At 38.5% G+C, this 24,013-nt stretch overlaps 1 protein-coding gene across 1 annotated transcript in view; it reads left to right on the forward strand.

Moving 5' to 3' along the window:
* The window catches only part of LOC133865964 (protein CASP), a 32,019-nt gene extending 10,844 nt beyond the window's left edge, over nt 1–21,175 (forward strand). The window contains exons 5-19 of the mRNA XM_062302501.1: nt 4,289–4,377; nt 4,547–4,656; nt 4,833–4,927; nt 14,799–14,854; nt 15,331–15,496; nt 15,768–15,860; nt 16,931–17,059; nt 17,327–17,446; nt 17,882–17,962; nt 18,983–19,090; nt 19,212–19,355; nt 19,476–19,577; nt 20,444–20,523; nt 20,746–20,838; nt 20,920–21,175. Of these exons, the coding sequence (XP_062158485.1) occupies nt 4,289–4,377; nt 4,547–4,656; nt 4,833–4,927; nt 14,799–14,854; nt 15,331–15,496; nt 15,768–15,860; nt 16,931–17,059; nt 17,327–17,446; nt 17,882–17,962; nt 18,983–19,090; nt 19,212–19,355; nt 19,476–19,577; nt 20,444–20,523; nt 20,746–20,838; nt 20,920–20,980 (1,527 nt within the window). The 3' untranslated portion in view covers nt 20,981–21,175. The remainder of the gene's footprint in view (nt 1–4,288; nt 4,378–4,546; nt 4,657–4,832; nt 4,928–14,798; nt 14,855–15,330; nt 15,497–15,767; nt 15,861–16,930; nt 17,060–17,326; nt 17,447–17,881; nt 17,963–18,982; nt 19,091–19,211; nt 19,356–19,475; nt 19,578–20,443; nt 20,524–20,745; nt 20,839–20,919) is intronic.
* Nucleotides 21,176–24,013: the final 2,838 nt, after the last annotated feature.

Consider the following 24,013-nt stretch of genomic DNA (forward strand, 5'->3'; position numbering starts at 1 on the left):
GTTCATGGCATTCCGAGTAGCTTTGTGCGTAGTCTCTGGGGTTGCAATCATGTGGATTGGTGTTGTCTAGACTCCAGTGGGGCCTCAGGGGGCATTTTGATTATGTGGGATAATAGGGTGGTGGAGAAAGTTGATGTGTGTTTGGGGGCCTTCACTCTTGCAGTTTCTTTTAGGAATGTAGTGGATCGTTTTGTCTGGGCTTTTGCAGGTGTTTACGGTCCGAATTCTGACATGGATAGGAGTCTGCTTTGGGATGAGTTGGCTGGGATCCTTAGTTGGTGGAGCTTGCCGTGGTGTATAGGTGGCGATTTCAATGCGGCTCGTTTCCCTAGTGAAAGGTCTGGTGAGGGTAGTAGGCCTGCTATGAGAGAGTTCTCTGATTTTATCACTGAGCTGGGTCTCATGGATTTTCCTCTCGCAGGGGGTGCTTTCACTTGGTCACGTACTTTTGATCCCCCTGTTTGGTCGAGGATAGATCGTTTTTTAGTCTCCCCTGATTGGGAAGACCGGTTTCCTGTGTCGTCTCAAAAGAGGCTTCTTCGCCTTTATTCAGACCACTTTCCGATTCTTCTTGATTGTGGTGACTTCTCTAGGGGGAACAGGTCTTTCAAATTTGAGAACATGTGGCTTAAAGCAGAAGGTTTTGTGGGGAAGGTGAAACAATGGTGGGATTCGTACTCGATCCAAGGTACCCCTAGTTTTGCCTTTGCTTGTAAACTAAAGGCTCTGAAAAAAGATTTGAAGATTTGGAATGAAGAGGTTTTTGGTAAGGTAGAAAGGAACAAGAGGAAGTTGTTTGAGGATCTTCAGGCTTTTGATGATATTGAAGGAAGTAGGGCATTAGTTGAGGAGGAGATTCAGAAGAAGACAGAGATAGTCAGAGAGATAGAGAGGTGTTCTCTTTTGGAGGAGGTGAGCTGGCGGTAGAAATCAAGAGTATTGTGGTTAAAAGAAGGGGACAAGTGTACTAAATTTTTCCACTCCATAGCAAACTCAAACAGAAGGTACAACTCTATTGACTCTTTAATGATTGGAGATATTCTTTCTTCCAATAAGACAGAAATTGGCGATCATGTGGTTAATTTCTATCAAAAGCTCTTTCATGAGCCGAGTAGGTGGAGGCCTAGGGTGGATGGTTTGTCCTTTGATTCTATTTCAGATTCTGATGCTAGCTGGTTGGAGAGAGCTTTCGAAGAGGAGGAGGTCAAGAAGGTAGTGTCAGCTATGAATTGAGATAAGGCATCGGGTCCTGATGGCTTTTCTATGGCCTTCTTTCAAGCGTGCTGGGATGTCGTGAGAGTGGACATTATGAAGGTTTTTGATGAGTTTCATGCCAGAGGCTTATTTGAGAAGAGCCTGAATGCTTCGTTTATTTCTCTTATTCAGAAAGTTCCAGGGGCTAACTCCATCGAAGATTTCCGACCTATTAGTTTGGTGGGAGGCATCTACAAGATTATTGCTAAAGTTCTAGCAAACAGATTGAAGTCAGTCTTGGAGAAGGTCATTTCCAAATCTCAGAGCGCTTTTATTAAAGGGAGGCAGATTCTTGATCCGATTCTTATTGCTAATGAATGCATTGATAGTAGGCTTAGATCAGGGGTGCCAGGCATCATTTGCAAAATGGACCTGGAGAAAGCATACGATCATGTTAACTGGGATTTTATTTTGTATATGTTGAGGAGGTGTGGCTTTGGGGAAAAGTGGTGTAGGTGGATAGCTCATTGCATTTCAACTGTGCGGTTTTCTATGTTAATCAATGGCTCCCCTTTTGGTTTTTTCAGTAGCTCCCGAGGTCTGAGACAAGGGGATCCTTTGTCACCCCTATTGTTTGTTTTTGTGATGGAAGCCTTGAGCCGTATGATCTCAGCTGCAGTTAGGGGGGGTTTGCTGGAAGGTTTTAAAACAGGTGACACAGATTTTTCGCATCTTCTGTTTGCAGATGATACATTGATTTTTTGTAGTGCTCATTCTTCTCAGTTACGTAATTTGTGGAGTCTCTTCCTCCTGTTTGAAGCAGTCTCGGGTCTGAAGGTTAATTTGGCAAAGTCTAATTTAATTCCAGTGGGGCATGTTGATCAAGCGGAAAGGCTTGCCGATATTTTAGGGTGTGGGTTTGCCACTTTGCCGGTTAAGTATCTTGGTCTTCCTTTGGGGGCTTCCTATAAGTCTACACATATTTGGGACGGGGTCGTTGAGAAGATTGAACATCGTTTGGCTAGTTGGAAAATGTTGTATCTCTCTAAGGGTGGTAGAGTAACCCTTATTAAGAGTACTCTTGCAAATGTGCCTACTTATTTTTTGTCTCTGTTCCATCTCCCGAGGAGTGTTGCTGCTCGATTAGAGAAGCTACAACGAGATTTTCTTTGGGGTGGATTGGGTGAAGAATCTAAAGTTCACTTGGTGAAGTGGTCGAAAGTTTGTTCCCCAATTTCAGATGGAGGGTTGGGTATTCGGAATTTGTTGTTGTTCAACCAACCTTTGTTGGGTAAATGGTTGTGGCGGTATGGAATAGAGAGAGAGAAGCTTGGTGGAGAGTTGCGGTGGATGCCAATTTTGGTAGTTTGTGGGGTGGGTGGTGTTCCCACGAGCCTGTAGGTGCTCATGGGGTGGGGCTGTGGAAGAATATCAGGAAATGGTGGGGGAGGTTCTCTGGTCTCTCTAGATTGGAAGTGGGGGATGGGGTTAGAACAAAATTTTGGCATGATCTGTGGTGCGGGGATAGGGTGTTGAAGGAAGCTTTTCCTGTTCTGTTTGGTATTGCTCGGATGAAGGATGCTTTTGTTGCGGATAATATGGAGGTTTTTGGCGGATCTATCCAATGGAATGTGAGCTTTGTTAGAGAGGCACATGACTGGGAAGTGGGTGTATTTGCATCTTTCTATCATGTGTTGCATTCAGTCACGGTGAGTAGAGATCGTGCTGATAGGCTTAGGTGGGTCCCTTCTAAGAAAGGGGTGTTCAAGGTGAAGTCCTATTTCAGCTCTTTGGCCGGTTGTGAGGGTAGTCATTTCCCTTGGAAGAGTGTGTGGAGGACTCAGGCTCCTCTGAGGGCGGCTTTCTTCGCGTGGTCGACAGCCCTTGGAAAGATTTTTACAGCGGATAATCTCAGGAAGCGAAAGATCATCATTGTGGATAGATGCTATTTGTGCAAAAGAGATGGGGAAACTGTAGACCACCTTCTTCTTCATTGTGATGTGGCTTCTACTTTATGGAATCATGTCTTTTCTCGGTTTGGTTTGTCTTGGGTTATGCCTAGGAGAGTTGTAGATTTATTTGCTTGTTGGTGGAAGGCAGGTAGGTCAAGGAGTGCTGTAGTTTGGAAGATGGTGCCTATTTGCATTCTTTGGTGTGTTTGGAAGGAGAGAAATATTAGGTGTTTTGAAGACTTGGAGAATTCCATGGAGGATATTGTTGCTTCGTTTTTTCTTAAGTTGTATCTTTGGACGGAGGCTTTTTTGTCACCCGTGTCTATTAGTTTCTCTGATTTTCTTGTTCGTTTTTCTTTGCCTTCTTAGGTGTTTCCTTGTGTATACTTCCAGTGTACTTAGAGGGGCGCCTTACGCTTTTTATAAAATTTCATTTACTTATAAAAAAAAAATATGATTGAATTACTTATAAAAAGAAGGCAATACAAGAACAAAATGTTTCATTGCATTCCTTTGTTTCTGTTTAAACATATAGTTCCGTTGTGTGTGGGAAATATCATTATTGCTTTATAAACTCTTTATTAACTATCAAGTAAGTTTTAATTGTGAAACTAGGATCTGAAAAATTTATAAGTTCTAGCAGGGGCAAGGCAAAGCGGCCTAATGTGATGTATTAGTCTCTGGGTTTTGTGGGCTGGTTTTGTAGGGGTTTTTGGGTTTCCTTCTATTTGGGTTTTTCGGGTGTTTTTTTCCCTTCTCCTCTCTTTCTTGTTTTGGTGTCCTTTTGTATACTTCCTGTATGCTTAGGGGCGCCTTTACACTTTTTATAAAATTCACTACTTATAAAAAAAAAAAACTTTGATACAAAGTGATGTGTGAGTCTCCTCTCTTAATGAAAGAATAAACTGATTAACATTCATGTTCTTGTGTAAAATTGTATTTTTTAATTATGAAGTGCATGCTTGTTATGTGTGTCACAAATTGTGTATATATAAGTCAATGCTCTGAGGTGGAGGCTTCTGAGGTTCTTGTGCCATTTCCTTCCTTTCTTCAAATTTTATTCATTAAGAGTGTAAAATTGTGTACTTGGTGGTGTATGATGGTTTCTCCTTTTAATGCTAAGCTTTCTAACGTGTGGTCAGATGGAAGAAAAAGTGAAAGAAATTGTGGAGATGAAGCAACGCAGTTTGGCAGAAGAGAACCATAAGACTCTGGAAGTTTTAAAAGACAGGTAGTATCCTCTCTAGTGGCACTGCAAGTTAGGATATGGAGCTGAGGCCATTAGACGTGTATTCTATTTTCTTGACAGTATTGTGATTGTGTTTATCAATGTCCTATTGAAACTATGGTATTTGTCACCTTGTTATGACCCTGATTTAGGATCCCTTTATTTCATGCAGGGAGCAATTGCTACAGGATCAATTACGTCAAGCTAAAGAAAGTGTTTCGAATATGCAGAAACTTCATGAACTTGCACAAAGCCAGATGTTTGAAATCCGTGCACAATCAGGTAATATGCTGATTTTGAATTTCTGAATTATGTCGTAATCTCATTTCTTAAGTCAATGGCGTCTTCTATTCTTATTGTTGTTGCAAGACACACTGATTTCTATGATTATGCCTCATCAATCTGCCCAGCAAAGGGTATGTCTTTAAGTGTCTTATCTATTGTTATAACAATTTCAGACGAAGATAGGGCAGCAAAGCAATCAGAAGTCAATCTTCTGATGGATGAAGTTGAACGGGCTCAAACACGGCTTCTTACTCTTGAGAGAGAGAAGGTGCATTTTTCTAATCCAACCTGTATTTTTAAAAGGATTCAACTTGTCATTAATCCCTCCAACAATAAATCTCAAGCCTTTTTTTTTTCACCCCTTGGGGCCAAAAAATTTACTTATCTATGAACTTATTTACTTAGCTGCTTGCTCATCATCTATCACTTGGTTTTTGGTTGTGTTTCTTTCTTTTTCCTTTTTTCAATTTCTATGAACTCATTTTTCTGAATTTAACTTCTCTGAATACTTTTTAGTTACTAGATCTTGTTTCATTCTCTGTTTCCAGTAGAGGAGATGGGAGATCATAGTTGTAGATTGCATTAAATTTCCAAGCTATCTGCCATGATTCTAAAGCGAGAAAATAGGCACCTGATTTAACCATCTAAAACTAGGTGTTAATATCCTTCTGGTAACTATTCCATGTCAACCAGCTAAATTTTTTTTGTGGCTGCACAATGCATCAGGTCAAGTTGTCAACTCAAGGTTAGTCACACAGAGTAGGATTCATCAAAACTGTCTGTAGGTAGTTTGCGGAGCATCACATGGAAAAAGAAATGGGGTTTTACTTGTAGTTATATACTCTAAAAGGTAATTAAACAATATGAAGCCATTGTATAGTTTATCTTCAGAAATTTTGTTACCTTTTTTTCTTTATATTTTTAATTTGGAATGCTCAAAAATGCTTTTACCGGAAGTTGTGCATGATCTTTGTGTTTTTGCAAACCGTCATACCAAATCCTAGGGAACAGGACTATTTATTTAGAGTTTATCATTAACCTAGATTCTTAGCTTTTCCTCAAAAACTTTTCTGACCAGTTGGTTTGGACTGGGTTATCTGTACAAATACCTGGAATCTTCTGCTTCACCTTGAGTTTCTTTCTTAACTCTTGTGATATCATTATTAATCATATACATTGACTGGATGGTCCAATCTAGCGAAGTGCATAAAGTCTCCTTTTAACAGTTTGAATATATGGAAGGTGCATACATCTAGGCGAAGCAACCATATATTCAAACTGTTAAAAGGAGACTTTATGCACTTCGCTAGATTGGACCATCCAGTCAATGTATATGATTAATAATGATATCACAAGAGTTAAGAAAGAAACTCAAGGTGAAGCAGAAGATTCCAGGTATTTGTACAGATAACCCAGTCCAAACCAACTGGTCAGAAAAGTTTTTGAGGAAAAGCTAAGAATCTAGGTTAATGATAAACTCTAAATAAATAGTCCTGTTCCCTAGGATTTGGTATGACGGTTTGCAAAAACCCAAAGATCATGCACATGGGGCTTTCTTGTGGTCGCCTAGATGGGTGGTGGAAAGAATTAAGAGGTATTATCCAATCATTGGGCTTTCTTGTGGTCGTTTTGAGGACAGATTGGTGGCTTTGTTTGAGGAGATTGAAGAGGCCAGAGACCTCTCTTTGGCAGATCCTAAGGCTATGCTTTCGCCTGCTCAAGGGGTGAAAGGGCAGAGGGAATTAAATAGGCTGTCCTGGTCTATTAATTATGAGAAGAAAGGGGTTCAGTCTGACAGAGGCAGGCATAAGGGTAGGGGACCGTCTCGCTTTTATGACGCCTAAAATTCTGACGTGGAATGTTAGAGGGATTAATGCGATCAAGAAACGAGTGGAGATTAGAGGGCTTCTAAGGGTTTGGAAGGCGGATATTATTTGCTTGGTGGAGACAAAGATGGCAGTTATCTCAAGGGAGGTGGTGCAAAGCTTATGGGGTTGCGTTCATGTTGATTTGTGTTACTTGGGTGCCAATGGAGCGTCGGGAGGGATTTTGTTGATGTGGGATAGAAGGGTGGTGGAGAAAGTGGAAGAGTGTATTGGTAGATACACTGTTGCCTGTTCTTTGCGTAACACTGGAGATAATGTTGTGTGGGCTTTTGGAGGGGTCTATGGTCCAAATGAAGACATGGAGAGGAGGGATCTGTGGGCTGAGTTAGCGGGATTGATGAGTTGGTGGGAGATGCCTTGGTGTATTGGGGGAGATTTCAATGTGGTTCGTTTTCCTAGTGAGAGATCTAGTGGTGCTGGCTCTTCTGCAGCTATGGAAGAGTTTTCTGACTTCATTTTCACGCATAATTTGGTTGACCTTCCCCTTGAAGAGGGCCAGTTTACTTGGTCTAACGGTCAGGAAGATCAAATTTGGTCGAGAATTGATAGATTCTTAATTTCTTCGGAGTGGGAGGATCGTTTTCCTGAAGTTTCTCAGAGGAGATTGACAAGACTTTTCTCCGATCATTTTCCGTTGTTGTTGGATTGTGGGACAAATAGAGGAGGAAACAAGTATTTTAAGTTTGAGAACATGTGGCTGAAGTACGAGGGTTTTGTTGAGCAGGTGAAGAAGTGGTGGATGTCTTATGAGTTTTCTGGGTTGCCTAGCTTTGTATTGGCCAATAAACTGAAGGCCTTGAAGGCTGATTTGAAGAAATGGAATGAAGAAGTGTTTGGTGATATAGGGAAGAAGAAGAAAGAATTATTGGAGGGTATTCGAGAGCTGGATTTAATCGAAGAACGCCGTTGCCTAGAGGAGGATGAAATAGTCCGAAGGGTAGATATGGCGAGAGAGATGGAGAAGACCCTTCTTTTTGAGGAAACGAGCTGGAGGCAAAAATCCAAAGCTTTGTGGTTAAGGGAGGGGGATAAGAACACAAAATTCTTTCACAGGGTGGCCAACTCACACCGTAAATTCAACCAAGTGGACTCTTTGAATATTAATGGTATTATTTCCAGAAATCCTGCGGAGATTAAGGAACACTTGGTGCATTTCTACAGTAATTTGTACTTGGAGAATTGCTCGTGGCGGCCTAGGGTGGAGGGCCTTTCTTTTTTATCCATTGATGCGGAGGAGAGCATCTGGCTAGAAAGAGCTTTTGAGGAGAAGGAGGTGTGGGACGTGATCAGGGATCTGAATGGAGACAAGGCGCCGGGTCCTGACGGATTCACTATGGCTTTCTTTCGGAAGTGTTGGGATTTTTTAAAATCTGACATTATGGATATTTTTGCAGAATTTCATGCTCGAGGCAAGTTTGAGAAGAGTTTGCTACCTTTGTCTCTTTGATTCCTAAGAAGACTGGTGCCATGGATGTCAGAGACTTTCGCCCTATTAGTTTGATAGGGGGGATGTACAAGATTATTTCAAAGGTTCTTGCCAACAGATTTAAGTCTGTTGTGGGCAAGATTATCTCCAACACTCAGACTGCGTTTATTGGAGTTCGTCAAATATTAGACTCTGTGCTTATTGCAAACGAATGTGTGGATAGTCATATTCGATTGGGGGAACCTGGACTCCTGTGTAAGCTAGATTTGGAGAAGGCTTATGATCATGTGAACTGGGATTTCTTGCTCTATTTGCTACAAAGATGTGGTTTGGGGGAAAAATGGAGGAGTTGGATACGTTTTTGTATTTCTACGGTGAGATTCTCCGTTCTTGTAAATGGAACCCCTTCGGGTTTCTTTAGTAGCTCTCGTGGATTGCGGCAAGGAGATCCTCTTTCTCCGTTATTGTTTGTGGTGGTTATGGAGGCTTTGAGTCGGATGCTGACTGCCGCATTGGATCAGGGTAATTTGACAGGATTCTCAGTGGGTTCTAGAGATTCTGAGGCCTTTGTTGTGAACCACCTACTATTTGCTGATGATACAATGATTTTCTGTGGTGCTCAAGAAGAACAAATTTGACATCTGAGATGTATCTTTTTAGGATTTGAGGCAGCTTCTGGTTTGAGAATTAATTTAAGAAAATCAGAAATTGTCCCGATTGGTGGAGTAGAGGATGTCGAAAGGTTGGCTAATCTTCTTGGATGTAGGGTCGCTTCTTTGCCTATGACTTACTTGGGTTTGCCGTTGGGTGCTTCTTACAAGTCCAAATCCATTTGGAATGGTGTTATTGAAAAAATGGAAAGGAGGTTGGCGGGGTGGAAGCGGATGTACTTGTCGAAGGGTGCCCGGTTGACTCTTATTAAAAGTACGCTCTCCAACATTCCTACTTATTACTTATCTTTGTTTCCTATTCCAGTGAGGGTGGCTAATCGTCTTGATAAAATTCAAAAGGATTTTCTTTGGGGAGGCATTGGTGGCGAGAAAAAATTTCATCTAGTGAATTGGAACAAGATTTGTACGCCTTTGTATGCAGGTGGGTTGGGAGTTCACAATCTCATCCAGTTCAATCGAGCGCTCCTGGGTAAATGGTTGTGGAGATATGGTAGGGAGAGAGAGGCTTTATGGCGGTTGGTGATTGATGCCAAATTCCAGAGTCTAGAGGGTGGGTGGTGCTCGAAAGAGGTTTCGGGTTCTTTCGGAGTGGGTGTATGGAAACAAATAAGGAGGGGGTGGGAGAAATTCCGCAACTTCGTTCGTTTTGAAGTGGGGAGTGGATCAAATATTAGCTTTTGGCAAGATTGGTGGTGTGGGGATGGTTCCTTGAAGCAATGCTTTCCAGCTCTTTTTTCTATAGTAAGGAACAAAGACGCGTTGGTGGCGGATAATTTGGTGGTTCATAATGGTGTACTTCAGTGGAATGTTCTTTTCACGAGACAAATCCAGGATTGGGAGATGGACATGGTCCTTTCTTTCTTCGATCGATTATATTCCACTTCGACTCGTCAAGGAGAGAGTGACAGATTAGTGTGGAATCCCTCCAAAAAAGGTTTATTTGAGGTGAGATCCTTCTACGATGAGCTCATTAAGGAAGATGGCCCTTATTTTCCTTGGAAGAATATTTGGCGTGTTAAGGCTCCAACAAGGGTGGCTTTCTTCGTTTGGTCAGCGGCTTTGGGCAAAATATTGACGCATGATAACTTGCGTAAGAGGAATGTAATAGTAATGGAGTGGTGCTGTTTATGCAAGAAGAGTGGGGAGTCTATAGATCACTTGTTGCTTCATTGCGAGGTCACCCAGGCTCTTTGGAGCTACATTCTTATTTTATTTGGGGTTGAGTGGGTTATGCCACGAACGGTGTTGGAGTTGTTAAAGAGTTGGGGAGCGGCAATGGGGAGTGGTCAAGCTATAGAGGCTTGGCGTTTAGCTCCTTTGTGCTTGCTTTGGTGTATTTGGTGGGAGCGGAATGCTCGTCTGTTTGAAGATGTAGAGACATCTATGGTGGAGCTTCGGAAGCGGCTGATCGATACTTTATATTTTTGGATAGCACCACACCATAGTTTGAGTGTATTTACTTATGTAGATTTCTTAAATTTATTTTCTGTTCGACCCTGTTAGGGGCTCTCTTGTATACTTCCCGTGTATAAGGGTTGCGCCCCTCTGCGTTTTTTAATAAATTACTATTACTTATAAAAAAAAAAAAAAAAAAAATTTCTCTCTTTCCTTTTTTTTTTCCCCCCAAATTGATCTGTTCCCTATGCACTAGAGCTGTGCACTTTTTTGATTAATTGCTACTCTATCCAAAAGAAAAAAAGTTATCAGGTCAAGGAGTTTTAGTAAACAAGGATAGATTGCAGAAAACTGCATGCTCTCACATCTTGATGCACTCATTGGTCATATTGAGTGAAGATCTCTGTACAAAATACTAGTAGTTTTTACAACAACTGCCTTTTTATTTAATTGAAGCTAATCCATTAGAACGCCTGAGAATTCTATATCCTATATCAACTACTTCCTTTTTTTTTTCCTTTTTATTTGTTTTTCTTTTATAAAGTGACCAGTTTTCATTTGAATTCTCTTTTGACCACTAGGTTTTTGATATGAGATCCTTGGACTTTAATTTGGAGGTGTACCAGTCTCAAGATTTATGCTAAACATTTTTTTTTTTGTCCTCTTTATCAATTAGTTATAATGATTTTCTTGTTCGTTTTTCTCTTTTTACTTAGGTGTTTTCTTTTGTATACTCTCGGTATACTTAGGAGCGTCTTACGCTTTAATAAGATTAGTGCATGACTTATAAAAAAAAAAGTACACAAAAAGTATACAAGAGAAACACCTATCTAAAAGGAGAAAAAGATCACGAAAATCACTAAAGCTAGAAAAATAAATGCAATCTAAGGCAGTTGTCCATTGTTAAATGGTATTGAAGAATAAAGCTTTTAATTCCACCACCGTCTACTCGCGGTCTTCAAAACTTGGATCATTTTTTTCTCTACAGATACACCACACGAAGCAGGATGATACAAATTTCCACACTGCTGCATTATGAGGACTACTAGACTGCCCTCTCCAATCGGCAAAGAACGCCTACCACTCGTCTATGCATGACCCAATGTAACCCAAAAAGACTAAAAATAAAATTCAATAAAGCAATAACAATCTCACAATGGAGTAAGAGGTGGTCAACGGATTCCCTACTCATTTTGCACATGCAACACCAGTCTACACCATCGTATGCCGCTTCCTCAGATTATCCGTCGTGAGAATCTTCCCTAACGCAGCCGACCATGCAATGAATTTCGCTCTCAATGGAACATTATTTAGCCATGGAATTGATCTTCAACATTTTTGAAAGAACAAGCAACAGAAAACTCCTCCACACACTCTTTGAATTTTTCCATCACTCTCTTATTACACGAGCTAAATACCACCAAAAGCCCCCCTTGAATCTAAACAACACCAAGCTACATGACGGTAGTCCGACAAGCTACACTCAATGCTACAAGTCATAAGCTCCAGTTTAGTTTGCTGAAGACAAATAACATCTGCCTTCCATTCTCTAAGCTAGTTTCTCACTCTAAGCTGCTCATTCCCCTCATTTAACCCTCTTACATTTCAGGATAACAATTTAGGCTTCATAACAAAACCGAGAGACCCCTCCCCTTAACTCTGCTTCGGCTAGGACTGACACCTGTAGAAACATAATTGATGGAGCAGGACAATCTTTTAATTCTCTTTTACCTCTGTTGGCTGATTTGGAATTGGAAACCCACTCCTCCCGGTTATGACTCGCTTGAATGGCTGTTAACAAAGCCCTGAGTTCCCTTTCAAACCCCTCACATGATAACCTTCACCTTCTGTGACCCAATGAAGTTGATGGCCTTGAACACTCAGGATTGTCATTTACACCAGGGGGACAACAACTTCGAGGTTCACAAATAATGGGTTCATCCCGAGAGCATAATACCAATTTCGAACAGGGCAGGCTATTCCCTTCTACACATCACACATCAAGCACAACCAAACTGGCAGAATCTTTAACACCCAGAAAAGTAGCATATCTCCCCTGGGAACCAGTTCGTTCTCCCTACCCTGAGCTGCTCAGAAAATGATGTTAACAGAGGCAAGTCCAAGCCTGAAATCGAGATCCTTTTACCACCACCGTCCAATCAGAAGACTTAGGGGTTACCTCATCAATAAAAAGGCACAAACTATGTGCGTAATAGGATCAGACACTAAAGACTCCTTTTCTGTAGCCACACCACCCAAACCCATGAGTTTATCATCGGCAATAGAATCTGCGTCAGAATCTATAGTCCTGCTCAAGCCTGATAACCCTACCAAACTAGAAGATTCGCCGTCAGACAACAAAGGGGCCCAGAATTGAAAATGATCTTCTCTACCTGGACCCTAGTGAGATCTGAACTTGGAGATTGAACAAGAGACTGCGGCTGAGCTTCCTCCGGCGAAAACTTTGACAGAATGCCATCGGTGGCATAGCTGACACCATTGTCCCCCAAAATCCCCTTCCCCTCTCCTCTCAACTGTATGACGGCAGCAACAGAACCCACCTGCAAAGCACACGAAAGTCCACAGGCCCGGACAGCACTTAGGCCTTCACCCACATAGCCCCCACACCAGTACCCAAGCCAAACACCAAGTTGGAACAATCCCCAGCCCGCAATTTCACCATCCACTTAAGGGTGGTTTTGACCTGGGGCCAGATTGTGTGATTAACACGGGCTACGAACGGACCCTGGAGATTGCTGTACTCTTCCCCTGACCAACCAGTACTTGTACAATATCTTAGCCACCTCCTCCCCTGGTGCAAGGATCATGGACGCTGGAGGTTGCACTACCATGCTTGACGATGAGTGCCCACAAAGAGCTTCCTCCGCACGAGCTGCTCTGTTACAACCACCGAAGGTTTGCTGGAAAAAATTTTAAAAATTGCATATTTATAAAGCAAAACTCGACCACCCCTGCCTTTGGGAATGATCACCAAACCTCTCCGTCCCCCTCCTCCATTCTCCACGATTGCCAGGTAGCTTCCAAACTTGTTTGCAGAACGCCAAACAATAAAAGCTTTGTTCCCCACCCTAGAGGACTTCACAAACTCTTTCAATCCCTCTGCTTGCTGTAGAGCTTCGAAGGTGGCCAACAACCAGCTCACAGTTACTTTGCCAAGGAAGACTGAATGAATCGAGCCCCTGCTTCTCTTAGAAACCAGTAGGACCAATACTCCAACCTCAAATACAAATTCAAAAGACTTTGCTTCAACGAAAAATCAGCTTGAATACCCCATCGCAGAAAATCCTAAAGGAAGATGCTGTTGCTGGAAAACCCAACACAGAAAAGACACGACGTGATTTGCCTAGACACCAATGAGAGAGAGAGTCATCATCAAATTTTTAACACCATAGACGGGTCAAATTTTGATAAACATTTGATACCTGGAAACTTTGGCCCCGTTTGAAATTCCCCTTCCCTTATTTTCACTTCTCCTAAAAAACATCAATTTCAAATCATTTTAACTTTTTTCACTTTTTATTTCACATCAACACTTTTTTATTACTTTTTAAATAAAAAACTCACTACAAGACAAATTTTATTCACTTTTCCATATAAATTATTTAACTTTATATCACATCAATCATATTTTCCAATCATTCAAAAAAAATTCCTAAGGGGAGGGGGAATTTCAAATGGGGAATTTATTTATATATATTTTTTTTGATAGATAAGTTAACACATTTTATAAAAAGCGTAAGACACCCCTAAAGTATACTAAAAGTATACACAAGGACACCAAAAAAAAAAAAAAAGAAGAGAGAGAGGGAGAAAGAAAATAAGAACAAAGAAGCAAGAACCAAAAAAACCAAAAATCCACAAAACAGCCCAAGCAAACAAAGAACCCAACAATCCAAAGAAACAAAATCCCACAACAACACTACTTCTTTGTTCCTTTGCCACGGCTGGACCCGCATAATTAACTGAACACTTTAAATTATTCGGTTCCCTTTGGCCTTTCAGCTTGGAAGCGGAACTCGCTTTCGAAGGAAGGTCCCTCCCAAAGCCTAGGTGAAAGACCAAGCATCCGACAGAAACATAGCAACAGCTGCATCGTCCCCCTCCTTCTGAGCCTGGGGAAAGACTTCATCACCCTCCCACGGGTAATCTTCTCCCTCCTCAGCCTAGACAATACCTTCCTCCTCATCCGAGTTAGTCCCAAAATTCCAATCAATAAGACTTGTAGATGCTGTAGCTTGATGAATGACCTTCGATGTAGACGCCATAGAAACAAGAGTCGGGTATCATTTATAATGTTACAACCATTGCTTCTTGTCTTTCTGTACTTTGTTTCCCCACCTGCAAGAATGGGTATTAGGATTTAGGATGTATCTTGTCAAAGTTCCATATGGCAAGTCTGGTTAATAGTTGACCATTGAATGCAATATATTTTATTTTATTTTTTCACAATCAAGTGTGAACTTTTCTTTTTTGGATAACTATGGACTCTGAACTTATATAAGCATGCATGAGTTCTTTATAGCTACTTTATGATATATACAGTGCTTCTTCCAAGTACATCTACTAATCCAGGAGCGTGTTTGAATTCAAGTCTCTCTTGAACACTATGCTAGGTTACAATTTATATATATAATGGTCATGCTGCTGATATATTTGCATATTCAATTTTTTTTTTTTTAAAAAACTTTTGTTTCCTGTTGTAAGTGCCTTACTTTTGAATCTCATCATTTTTCATTACAGGGACTGCTTCGCTCTCAATTACAAACTGCAAATGAAGAGACTCGAAATAAGATGAGGTTAGGTACTTTGATACCATTGCCTATACTTCTATCTACCTAAACTATGACTTTGGGTTCATTCCAATTAATCCATGGATGGCGTTTGATATGAAAATATACTGAGTAAAATATGTAAAATATCTGCCTTTCCACTAAAGGAAAACTGGGAGAACTTTTTGAACTTGTTATACTAGTTTTTTTTTCTTCGGCTCATTAAGTAATAAGACTGCAGTTGAACCCCTCTCCCTTCATCTTCACTGGTTATAGCAGTCCTGTAAAATTTTGTGGCCATTATTTTTGGCTCAAGGCTTTACCTGGATTTCTACCCAACAGAATGGACTACTGTAAGAATTTGTGTCAGATGTGCTTAGTTGTCATCCTTCATCCAACAACTGTTTCTTCCATTATTAATATACTCATCTTTCTAATTTTTCCAAATTATGTTTCTTTTTGGCCTATGTTTTAAATTGTACTCTTGGTTGCTGTGGTTGCAGTGATAATTTAGATTCAAATAGCATGCTTGAGAATTCTTTGAGTGCAAAGGAGAAAATAATCTCTGAACTGAACCTGGAACTTCATAATATTGAAACCACCTTGTCAAATGAGCGAGACGAACACATGAAAGAGATCAAGAGATTGAATGCACTGCTCAATGAAAAGGTATGCAACTATGTTTTTCAATTGATTGTTCAATGTTAAGACTTAATTATGTTTCGAAATAACCGTAAGGTATTTGTTCTGGTTTTCCCTTAATTGGGAATTCTGTTCCCATGACTTAAGATGGTATAACTGGTAATACTATCCCCTCATCTGATATAATGTGCTTTTCATTAACGAATGCTTTCTGCATCTCTGTTATTTTTATTGTCGAGTTCCTGGCTACTGTTGTAAAAATAACTTGGCTCCTTTTACTTTTACTTCATTAAATCAGGAAGTTGCTCTTGAAGAGATGAAGAAAGAGCTTCTGGCAAGGCCAACAGAGAAGTTGGTTGATGATTTGCATAAGAAAGTGAAAATTTTGCAGGTAGTTCGATCCCTTCTCTGTTACTAAATTGTAGTTCCCTACAGTTTCAGCTTTCATGACGTTAAGAACTTAGAGTGCTTAATTAATTATGATGTTAGGGGTTTTTGTTCTAGCCAGGGCAAAGCAAGAGGGCCCTTGCTGTGATGTATTGTTCTCTAGGTTTTGTGAGCTGGTTCCTGTTAGGGTGCTTGGGTTTCCTACTGTTTTTGGGTTTTGTTTTCTTTCTTTCTTCTTTCTTTTTCTGTTTTGGTGTCCTTTTTGTATACTTTCTATATGCTTAGGACGCCTTTACGCATTTTATAAAATTTCTCTACCTAACTATATAAAAAAAATGCTTTCAGCTTTCATGAAATGTTATGCAAATCTTGGAAAAGCAAGTTTGACTTTCATGAATTTTTATTGATGACACTGGAAAAAATCCAAGTTCCAGTAGCTTAAATATTCAATAACAGTATTTACAATAGTTGGCTTTTGACGTTACTGTTTTAAAGTTGTCTATACCATCTTCTGGGGCCTAGAATAAGGGTCTCTCCAATAAGATGCTTTACTGATCCTACAACCATAGTTTACTGTTACTTTTACTGCTTTGAAAACCATCTCAATGACCAGATCCTGTTGGACAATATAATGATTTGGTCATTTGCATCACTGAATATCCCAGTATTTTAGTATGGCCATCAACAGTTTGTTCTGTTGGAGATTTTTATATGATATGTAAAAACCTGAGGACGTCAACCCTGTTGCTGTTACTAGTTCTGATAGCAGACCCATTGACGTTGAATAGCTTAAAACAGAACTTGTAACAGAAACAAGGGTGAAGTTCTCAGATATTTTTGATAGGTAAAGTTCTCATATATATATATATATGTGTGTGTGTGTGTGTGTGTTAGAACTTGTGTGAATAGCTTAAAACAGAACTTGTAACAGAAACAAGGGTGAAGTTCTCAGATATATATATATATATATATATATTGTCTGTGTGCGCGTGCATGTGTGTCTGTGTTGAAGTTCTCATATATATATATATATATATATACTGTGTACTTATCTGTGTACCATTATATGTACAGGCGGTGGGGTATAATTCTATTGAGGCTGAAGATTGGGAAGTAGCTACTAGTGGGGAAGAGATGAGCAAAATGGAGTCTCTTCTTCTTGACAAGAACCGAAAAATGGAACATGAACTCACACAATTGAAGGTATGGATTCTCCCTTGTTAGTTTGTTAAATTAAGAGAAAAATGGAAAGGGAGAGAGTGGGGAGTGGTTGTTGGGGGGGGGGGAGAGGGGAAGAGGGAGACTTACATGTACAGACACCAGACACATTGACATGCATAAGAGCATTATGAACTAGATATTTTGCTGAAAGGAATTACAAGTAAACATCTTCTGGACATTGTTCCATGTCTTGTCACATATTTTATTAATGTTCCAGGTTTAAGTTCAGCATCCTTCTACCATTTTCAGGTCAAACTTAATGAGAAAACGTCTTTGCTGGAAACAGCTGAAGGCAAGATGGCACAACTTGCAGCAAAGGTTAATGAACAGCAAAAACTGATACAAAAGTTGGAAGATGACATATTGAAGGTTTGGATCTATGACTTCAGAAAGTCTCTGAATTGACTATTTGCTGCCAGATTTGCCTCTTAAGTTATATCCAGTGTGCTGCATATTGATTGTTGAAATAGCAATTTATGTAGCATTTAGTTCGGTTAAGATTCTGAGGAGTGGTGTTTAGAGTCTGAATTTTAGTAATTAGATTACATGAATGCATTAATAGTTAAAAACATTAGTTGTCGACTTACAAAAACATGCATATTACACATGCATATGTGTAATAGATGCATGGCTTGACATGGACCTGGATACCTATGAAGTTACTCTTAAAGCTTATGTTGTAACTTATTTTCTTCATATCAGTTACTTGTTAGAGTGTGTATTATAACTGAAGAAACCTTTTGAGTTTTAATTGTCTGGCATTTCTGTATATCACCTTCTTTATTCATTCTGATTCTAATGCAGGGCTATAGTTCCAAAGATAGAAAAGGCAATCTATTTGATGATTGGGATCTTTCGGAGGCCGGGGGTTCTGAGCTATCTGAGGTACCTGTCAGTCTTTTGTTTCTACTTCGCAATTCAGAAGTTTGCTCCATGTAGAAGTTCTGATTATTTGGATTTTCAAGCTTGCTCATCTAGTGAGCGTCTATTCAGTATATATAGAGATTACACAGAATACAAGATAAGTCCTATCTTCTAGCTTTCTAATCTAACACTTACTCTTAGAGAACCTGATTACAAGTATCCTATTCTAATACAGAAACTGTAATCAGCAAACTAAATACAAGTAAAAAAACTCTTCCACTTAATCTTATCTTTATCAACCAGTTGTGTTATCAACACTCACTAGGAGTTTGATCAACCGGGAGTCTTCTCACCACACTCACTAGGAGTCTTAATAGTTTGAGAACCACTAGGAGTGTGCTGTGCGTTAATACTCCAAATATAAACCAACAACACGGAGTCGGTATTTTCTTTGATAAATGATAAGTTACTTAAAGAATAAATAAAAAACAAACAATGTAACCTACGAAAAACAGAACATGTGCATAGGATTTAGGGGTGAAAAGGCGGGCGGCAAATTACTGCTAACTGCCCTAAACTGCTTACCGCCTAACCGCTTTTGTAGGCGGTTTAAAAAAACCGTTATATATATATATATAGACACACACAAAAATACGTCGTTTCATATGGTGTTTTAAAAGAAACCATATATCCGGCCAAAAAATAATAATAAATAAATAAATAAAAATAAAAGCCCAAAAAACATCTTAAATAGGCCCCAAATAGCCAAATTTAAAACCGGTTATGCAGTGTCGTTAACTTTAAATAATTGCTAACCGCCTAAGGCAAGGCGGTTGCGGTTATAAAAAATTGAAGTCCAAAAAAGTAGCAATATAAAATTTAAAAGAGCAAGAAAAACCAAAAACAAAGAACACTGCTTGTACTTTGCTATTGCAACGGTTCAATCTAGCCCAGTACTCCCTGGCTAGATAATGGCTCCAAGATGCTGCTCTTTTCTTCCCCATGGATTTGTCTTATTCATGTTACTCCTTTTTGGGTCAGAATACAGATCAAAAACATGTTTTCTCAGATCAAGATCAGAGTTCAATGCTTAAGGTGATTTGTAATCAGCGAGATCGATTTAGGGCACGCTTGAGTGAGACAGAAGAGGTATTCATTCTGTCTTTTGAAAATATTCACTTTTGGTTTCCAATCTTTATTTGATATTGTTACAATTAGATCATTAGATTAAGGGTTCACATGTCGAACTTTGCTTCTCCTATTGTGCTAGGAAATAAGACAGTTGAAGGAGAAGATCGGGGTGCTTACAGTGGAGCTGGAAAGGACAAAAGCTGATAATGTCAAACTTTACGGAAAGATTCGTTATGTCCAGGATTACAATCATGAAAAAGTGGTCTCTAGAGGATCAAAGAGGGTGCTTGATTGCAATTCTATCTCTCATTTCTTTTTCTTTCTTTCTTTTTTTTATCTTTTCCTGATTATCGTTCTCTTAGTTTCTTGAGGCTCATATTTTTTATGGTATTGTCATTTTCAGCAACCAGAGGATCTTGAAAGTGGTTTTACCTCAGATGTTGAATCTAAGTACAAGAAGATATATGAGGATGATATAAATCCTTTTGCAGCATTCTCAAAGAAGGTTGTTATTTTTTGAGCTCCTTTGACAGATTTTATAAATTTTCTTAGTATTCATGTGTGGATTCTTTAATTGAGCATTACATCACATTTCAGGCCTACAAAGTTCCTGCTTTTCTTCCATTTTAAAGTTTTAATAATTATATTGAAGAGACAGTTTCTGTTTGTTCCTCATATGCCTTCTTTTTCTTTTTTTTTTTCTTTTTTTTTTTTGCATTTAGGGGCTTTTTGTTGCATGTTATTTATTATATATTGTTCTGAATTCTGCAGGTCTTTCTTGAAAGATGTTAATTTGTTCTATTAAATTATCCAATGAATGAAACTGAAGTTCATATTTTTTAATCACCAAGGACTCCAAATGATTGTGGGTTTATCCTATTTATTCCTGGTTGATTCCATCTTCCAATCTCAAATTTCAGTCACAACAGAGCCTAGAGTTTTTGCAAACTTCATTTTTTTTTTCCTCCTACTTTGGAGGTTACTTTAGATTGCCTTTGGAAAATTGTTTGGCCAGAAAATATTACCTAATATTTTCTGAAGCTGCTTATTTAAGTTCATGAAAAAAGTTTAGAAGTGAGCTAATATCAAAACTGCAATCCTGCCAAGTGTGTAATACTAGCCAAAGAGACTGAAAGAATAACACACTTGGTTAATGGCAGCAGAAGATACCACCTGCTCTTACTTTTGTCGACATTGGCAACAGTATTGGGTTACTTTGTACTGAGAGCATTCATCTACAATTTCTAAATATGTATCCCCTGTTTTCCTTTCTGCATCATATCCATTTGTTGTCCTTTTTCTGTAGGTTTTGTTTTTGATGATATAATTGTTATAAATCATTTACTAATTTAGTTTGTTTACTTTAATCAGGAAAGGGATCAAAGATACAAGGAGTTGGGTTTCAGGGATAGAATCACACTTAGCAGTGGGCGTTTTCTTCTGGGCAACAAGTATGATTCTGTTGTCTGTATTCTAAGTTTCTTGAATGTGTACATTCTCTCCTTGTGGAATGTTTTCTTTTGATCTTCATGTTTTCTCTGTCACCATGTGTTCTTTGCCCAGTATTTTCTTTCCAATATGAAATTGTTTTTATCTTCCTCTTCTATTGGTTCCAATGTATTCTTCTGGAGTCTCTATAAATATGATTAAAAACAAAAATTATTCTTTTGCAGGTATGCTCGAACTTTTGCCTTTTTCTACACCATTGGGTTGCATATCCTGGTGTTCACCTGTCTCTACCGCATGTCTGCTCTGAGCTATCTTAGGTAACCATCAGTCAAATTCCTGACTTGTTTGGTCTTTTGGTTTGGTTTTTGTTGAATCTTCAACATATTCTGTTTTTACAGCAATGGCCCTGAGGAATACCTCGTTGGAGATAAAACTCTGAACCTTCCACATGCGCTTTAGTCTCCACCGATATTCTTTTTGAGTTGATTTTCTTATATCCGAAGCGAATATAGTGTTGACATAATAAAAAGAGAGGTCCTGGGCTATGTGTATATAACAAAAAGTTGATGTTATTTTCTTTTTTACCAGTTTGATAGTGCAATGAATATTGTAAATTCCTTTTCACTCGGCTTCAAAATTATTTACTTCTGTCTACATTGTGTTGATGTTAGCGAGTAGAAAATGGCAAAGAATTCTGTGCAATTCAAAAATTTGCAAATACCAGATTGAATATATTATTAAAAAGAAATGATATATACCATATTTTTATTCAACAATGTCGATGTGGTAGTTTTAATCAGTTTTGTTTTGTTTTTTGTTTTTTGTTTTTTTTTTTGTAACAATGACTAATTCAAGAGGGGAGTCGAATTGTCTAGATAATGAGATAAAAATATAAAATATGATTTATATCATTATGAGTACTCATAATCAAATGCTTAACGCTGATTAAAGCCAAACAAATTGATATTTCCATTTTGAATTCATGTAGCCAACGAGATCTAGAACCTTTTGTGGATTATCATTTTTTGTTTGGGAAATTTTTTAAAATCTATAGCCTTTCTCTCTATACTTTTTCGAACTCTTCGTATTTGTCTCTGTTTTGCTCTTTCTTTCTTTTTTCTTTTTTTATCTGTCTCTCTCTCTATGATTTCTGTCTCTATCTATCAGAATCAGTATCCAAGACAAACACCGAACATCAATTAAGATGATTAGTTCTTCTTTTTGCTATCGTTGGGGTTTTCAAATGTAAGTAGTATAAAGGGTTGTTTAACAGGTGGTGGGATAATGCTTGTATAGTTTGTGGTTTTTCTACAGACGTTATTTGCAGGTAGTGTCCATTTTTTTGGAATGTGAGTTTGGTATTTTAATGATGGTTTTGACCCTAGTGAAACATGATTGGAAATTGTTGTTGTGTGGCCTTGTTTGGTTGGGGACAAGACAAAGGAAAATGATTTACTTGGTATCGAAAGATTTTGGTTTCTCTTGTACTCTCTCCTTATCAATGCATTAAAAACTTACGTAAGTGAAATAGACTTTGGAGTTTGTCTGCTTAAAATATCAATAATTCTCAGTTAAAAAAAAAAAAAAAAAGTGCCAATAGTGAAGTAATGCAGTCCAAGAGAACTTGAAAAATGAATGATGGATACCTTTGTATGATTTTAACTATATGTGTAATGAACAATTTTTTACAATGAATGTTACTTTATCGGACATGGTCTCTCTGTTGTTATCCTCTTGCAAGATTCCTATAATGAGTATTAATAGTGAAGAACCTGAGATAATCTCATGTCCTGGTAATTTGATTGAATATGGACATGCTGACAATGAAATGGTAATGATTTGAAGCCATCAACTGTTAGCTTTCCTTCATGTAATGGCCCTATGAATCCATGTCTTAATATGAAGTTTGATGAATTAGAAGATGGACATGCATGCTATAATCCTTATGCAAGACAGGATGGTTTTAGCGTTCGACAAAATCATTCTCGACTATCAAAGGAAGATAAGTCATTAATTGGGGTATAATATGTTTGTACAAGGGAAGGATTTTGTCATAAAAGTCATCAAACGAAAATCTATACAAATCTAGAGCCCGTAGAAACATAGGTAGGATGCAAAGCAATAATAGGTTTAAAGAAGGCGGGGTTAAGATGCACTATAAGTAAGTTCACAACTGAACATAATCATGAGTTCTTTACTCCTAAAAGTACAAGTTTTCTTCGTTGACATAGAGTGGTGACACGTGCCCAAAAAAATCTTATAGATACGCACAATGAGTCCGGTGTACTGCCAAGAAAGATAATGTTGGTATTGAGTAAAGAATTTGATGTTGACTATAATGTTGGTTTTATTGCTAAAGATGTTCAAAATTATTTTGGCAATAGAAGAAGATTTATTTGGAGAGGAAGATACACAAAAAAATAATGTACAATTATTTTCTTGAGCGCTAATGCAAAAATCTAGGTTTTGTTTACGCAATCCAAGTAGATGAAATTGATGCATGAGCAATTGCTTTTGAGCAGATGCTAGATCACGAGCTGCATACCAATATTTTGGTGATGTTGTTACTTTTGATACTACCTACTTAACAAATTGTTATAGGATGCCTGTTGTTCATTTTACTAGAGTTAACCATCATCATCAATCTGTGATGTTTGGATGTGATTTGCTCGTAAATAAAATGGCTGAATCTTATATATGGTTGCTGAAAACATGGCGTGAGGCAATGCTTGGATGTGCTCCTTCTACAATTATCACTGATAATGACAAGGCTATGGGTAAGGCGATTACAGAGGTACGACCAAATACCACTTATAGATTGTATTTGTGGCATATTTTACAAAAAGTTCTAGGCGCATCTGAAAAGGGCTCGAGTGCATTTGAAAAGGGCTCAAGTGCATTTGTGGCGGCAGAACTGACAGTAAGGCAGAAACCAGAAAAATGAGTTAGTTTTACGACTTCTACTTGGATTAGATATTCTAAAAGGCACAAATCCATGTAGGACTTCACTTGTACTCTATAAATACACCACATACTCGTCTAAATCAATGAGACAACATTACATAGGAGAATAAAATAGCAATTCGTGCTTAGGTTTTAGAAAAGAGTGTAGCAGAGTTCCAGCAACTTATTGGGATGAATTGTTGTTTTACAAAGACGATTTCCAGCAGCTCTTGAGTGGCTAACTCATCCATTAGGTATTGATGTAACTCTTTCCAAGTAATAATGGTGTAATCATGTTTTTCTTTGAGAATTTTATGCACATGAATGATGGTTATTTAACCTTGAGATTTGTTTTAATATTTATATTCAATTTTGATAAACCCATGATCTTGTCTTAGAAAGTTTTTCATCTTTATTGAACTCAACATTTGTATTGTTTGTGATTATATGGATGATGGTTTTACAACAATTTAAATGGATATAAATTAATAGGGTTTGATAGGTCATGCCTATGAATGATGAATTGTTCAACATCCTAGTTTAGTTTAA

Source organism: Alnus glutinosa, chromosome 4 (genome assembly GCF_958979055.1).
Source record: "Alnus glutinosa chromosome 4, dhAlnGlut1.1, whole genome shotgun sequence".
NCBI classification, from domain to species: Eukaryota; Viridiplantae; Streptophyta; class Magnoliopsida; order Fagales; family Betulaceae; genus Alnus; species Alnus glutinosa.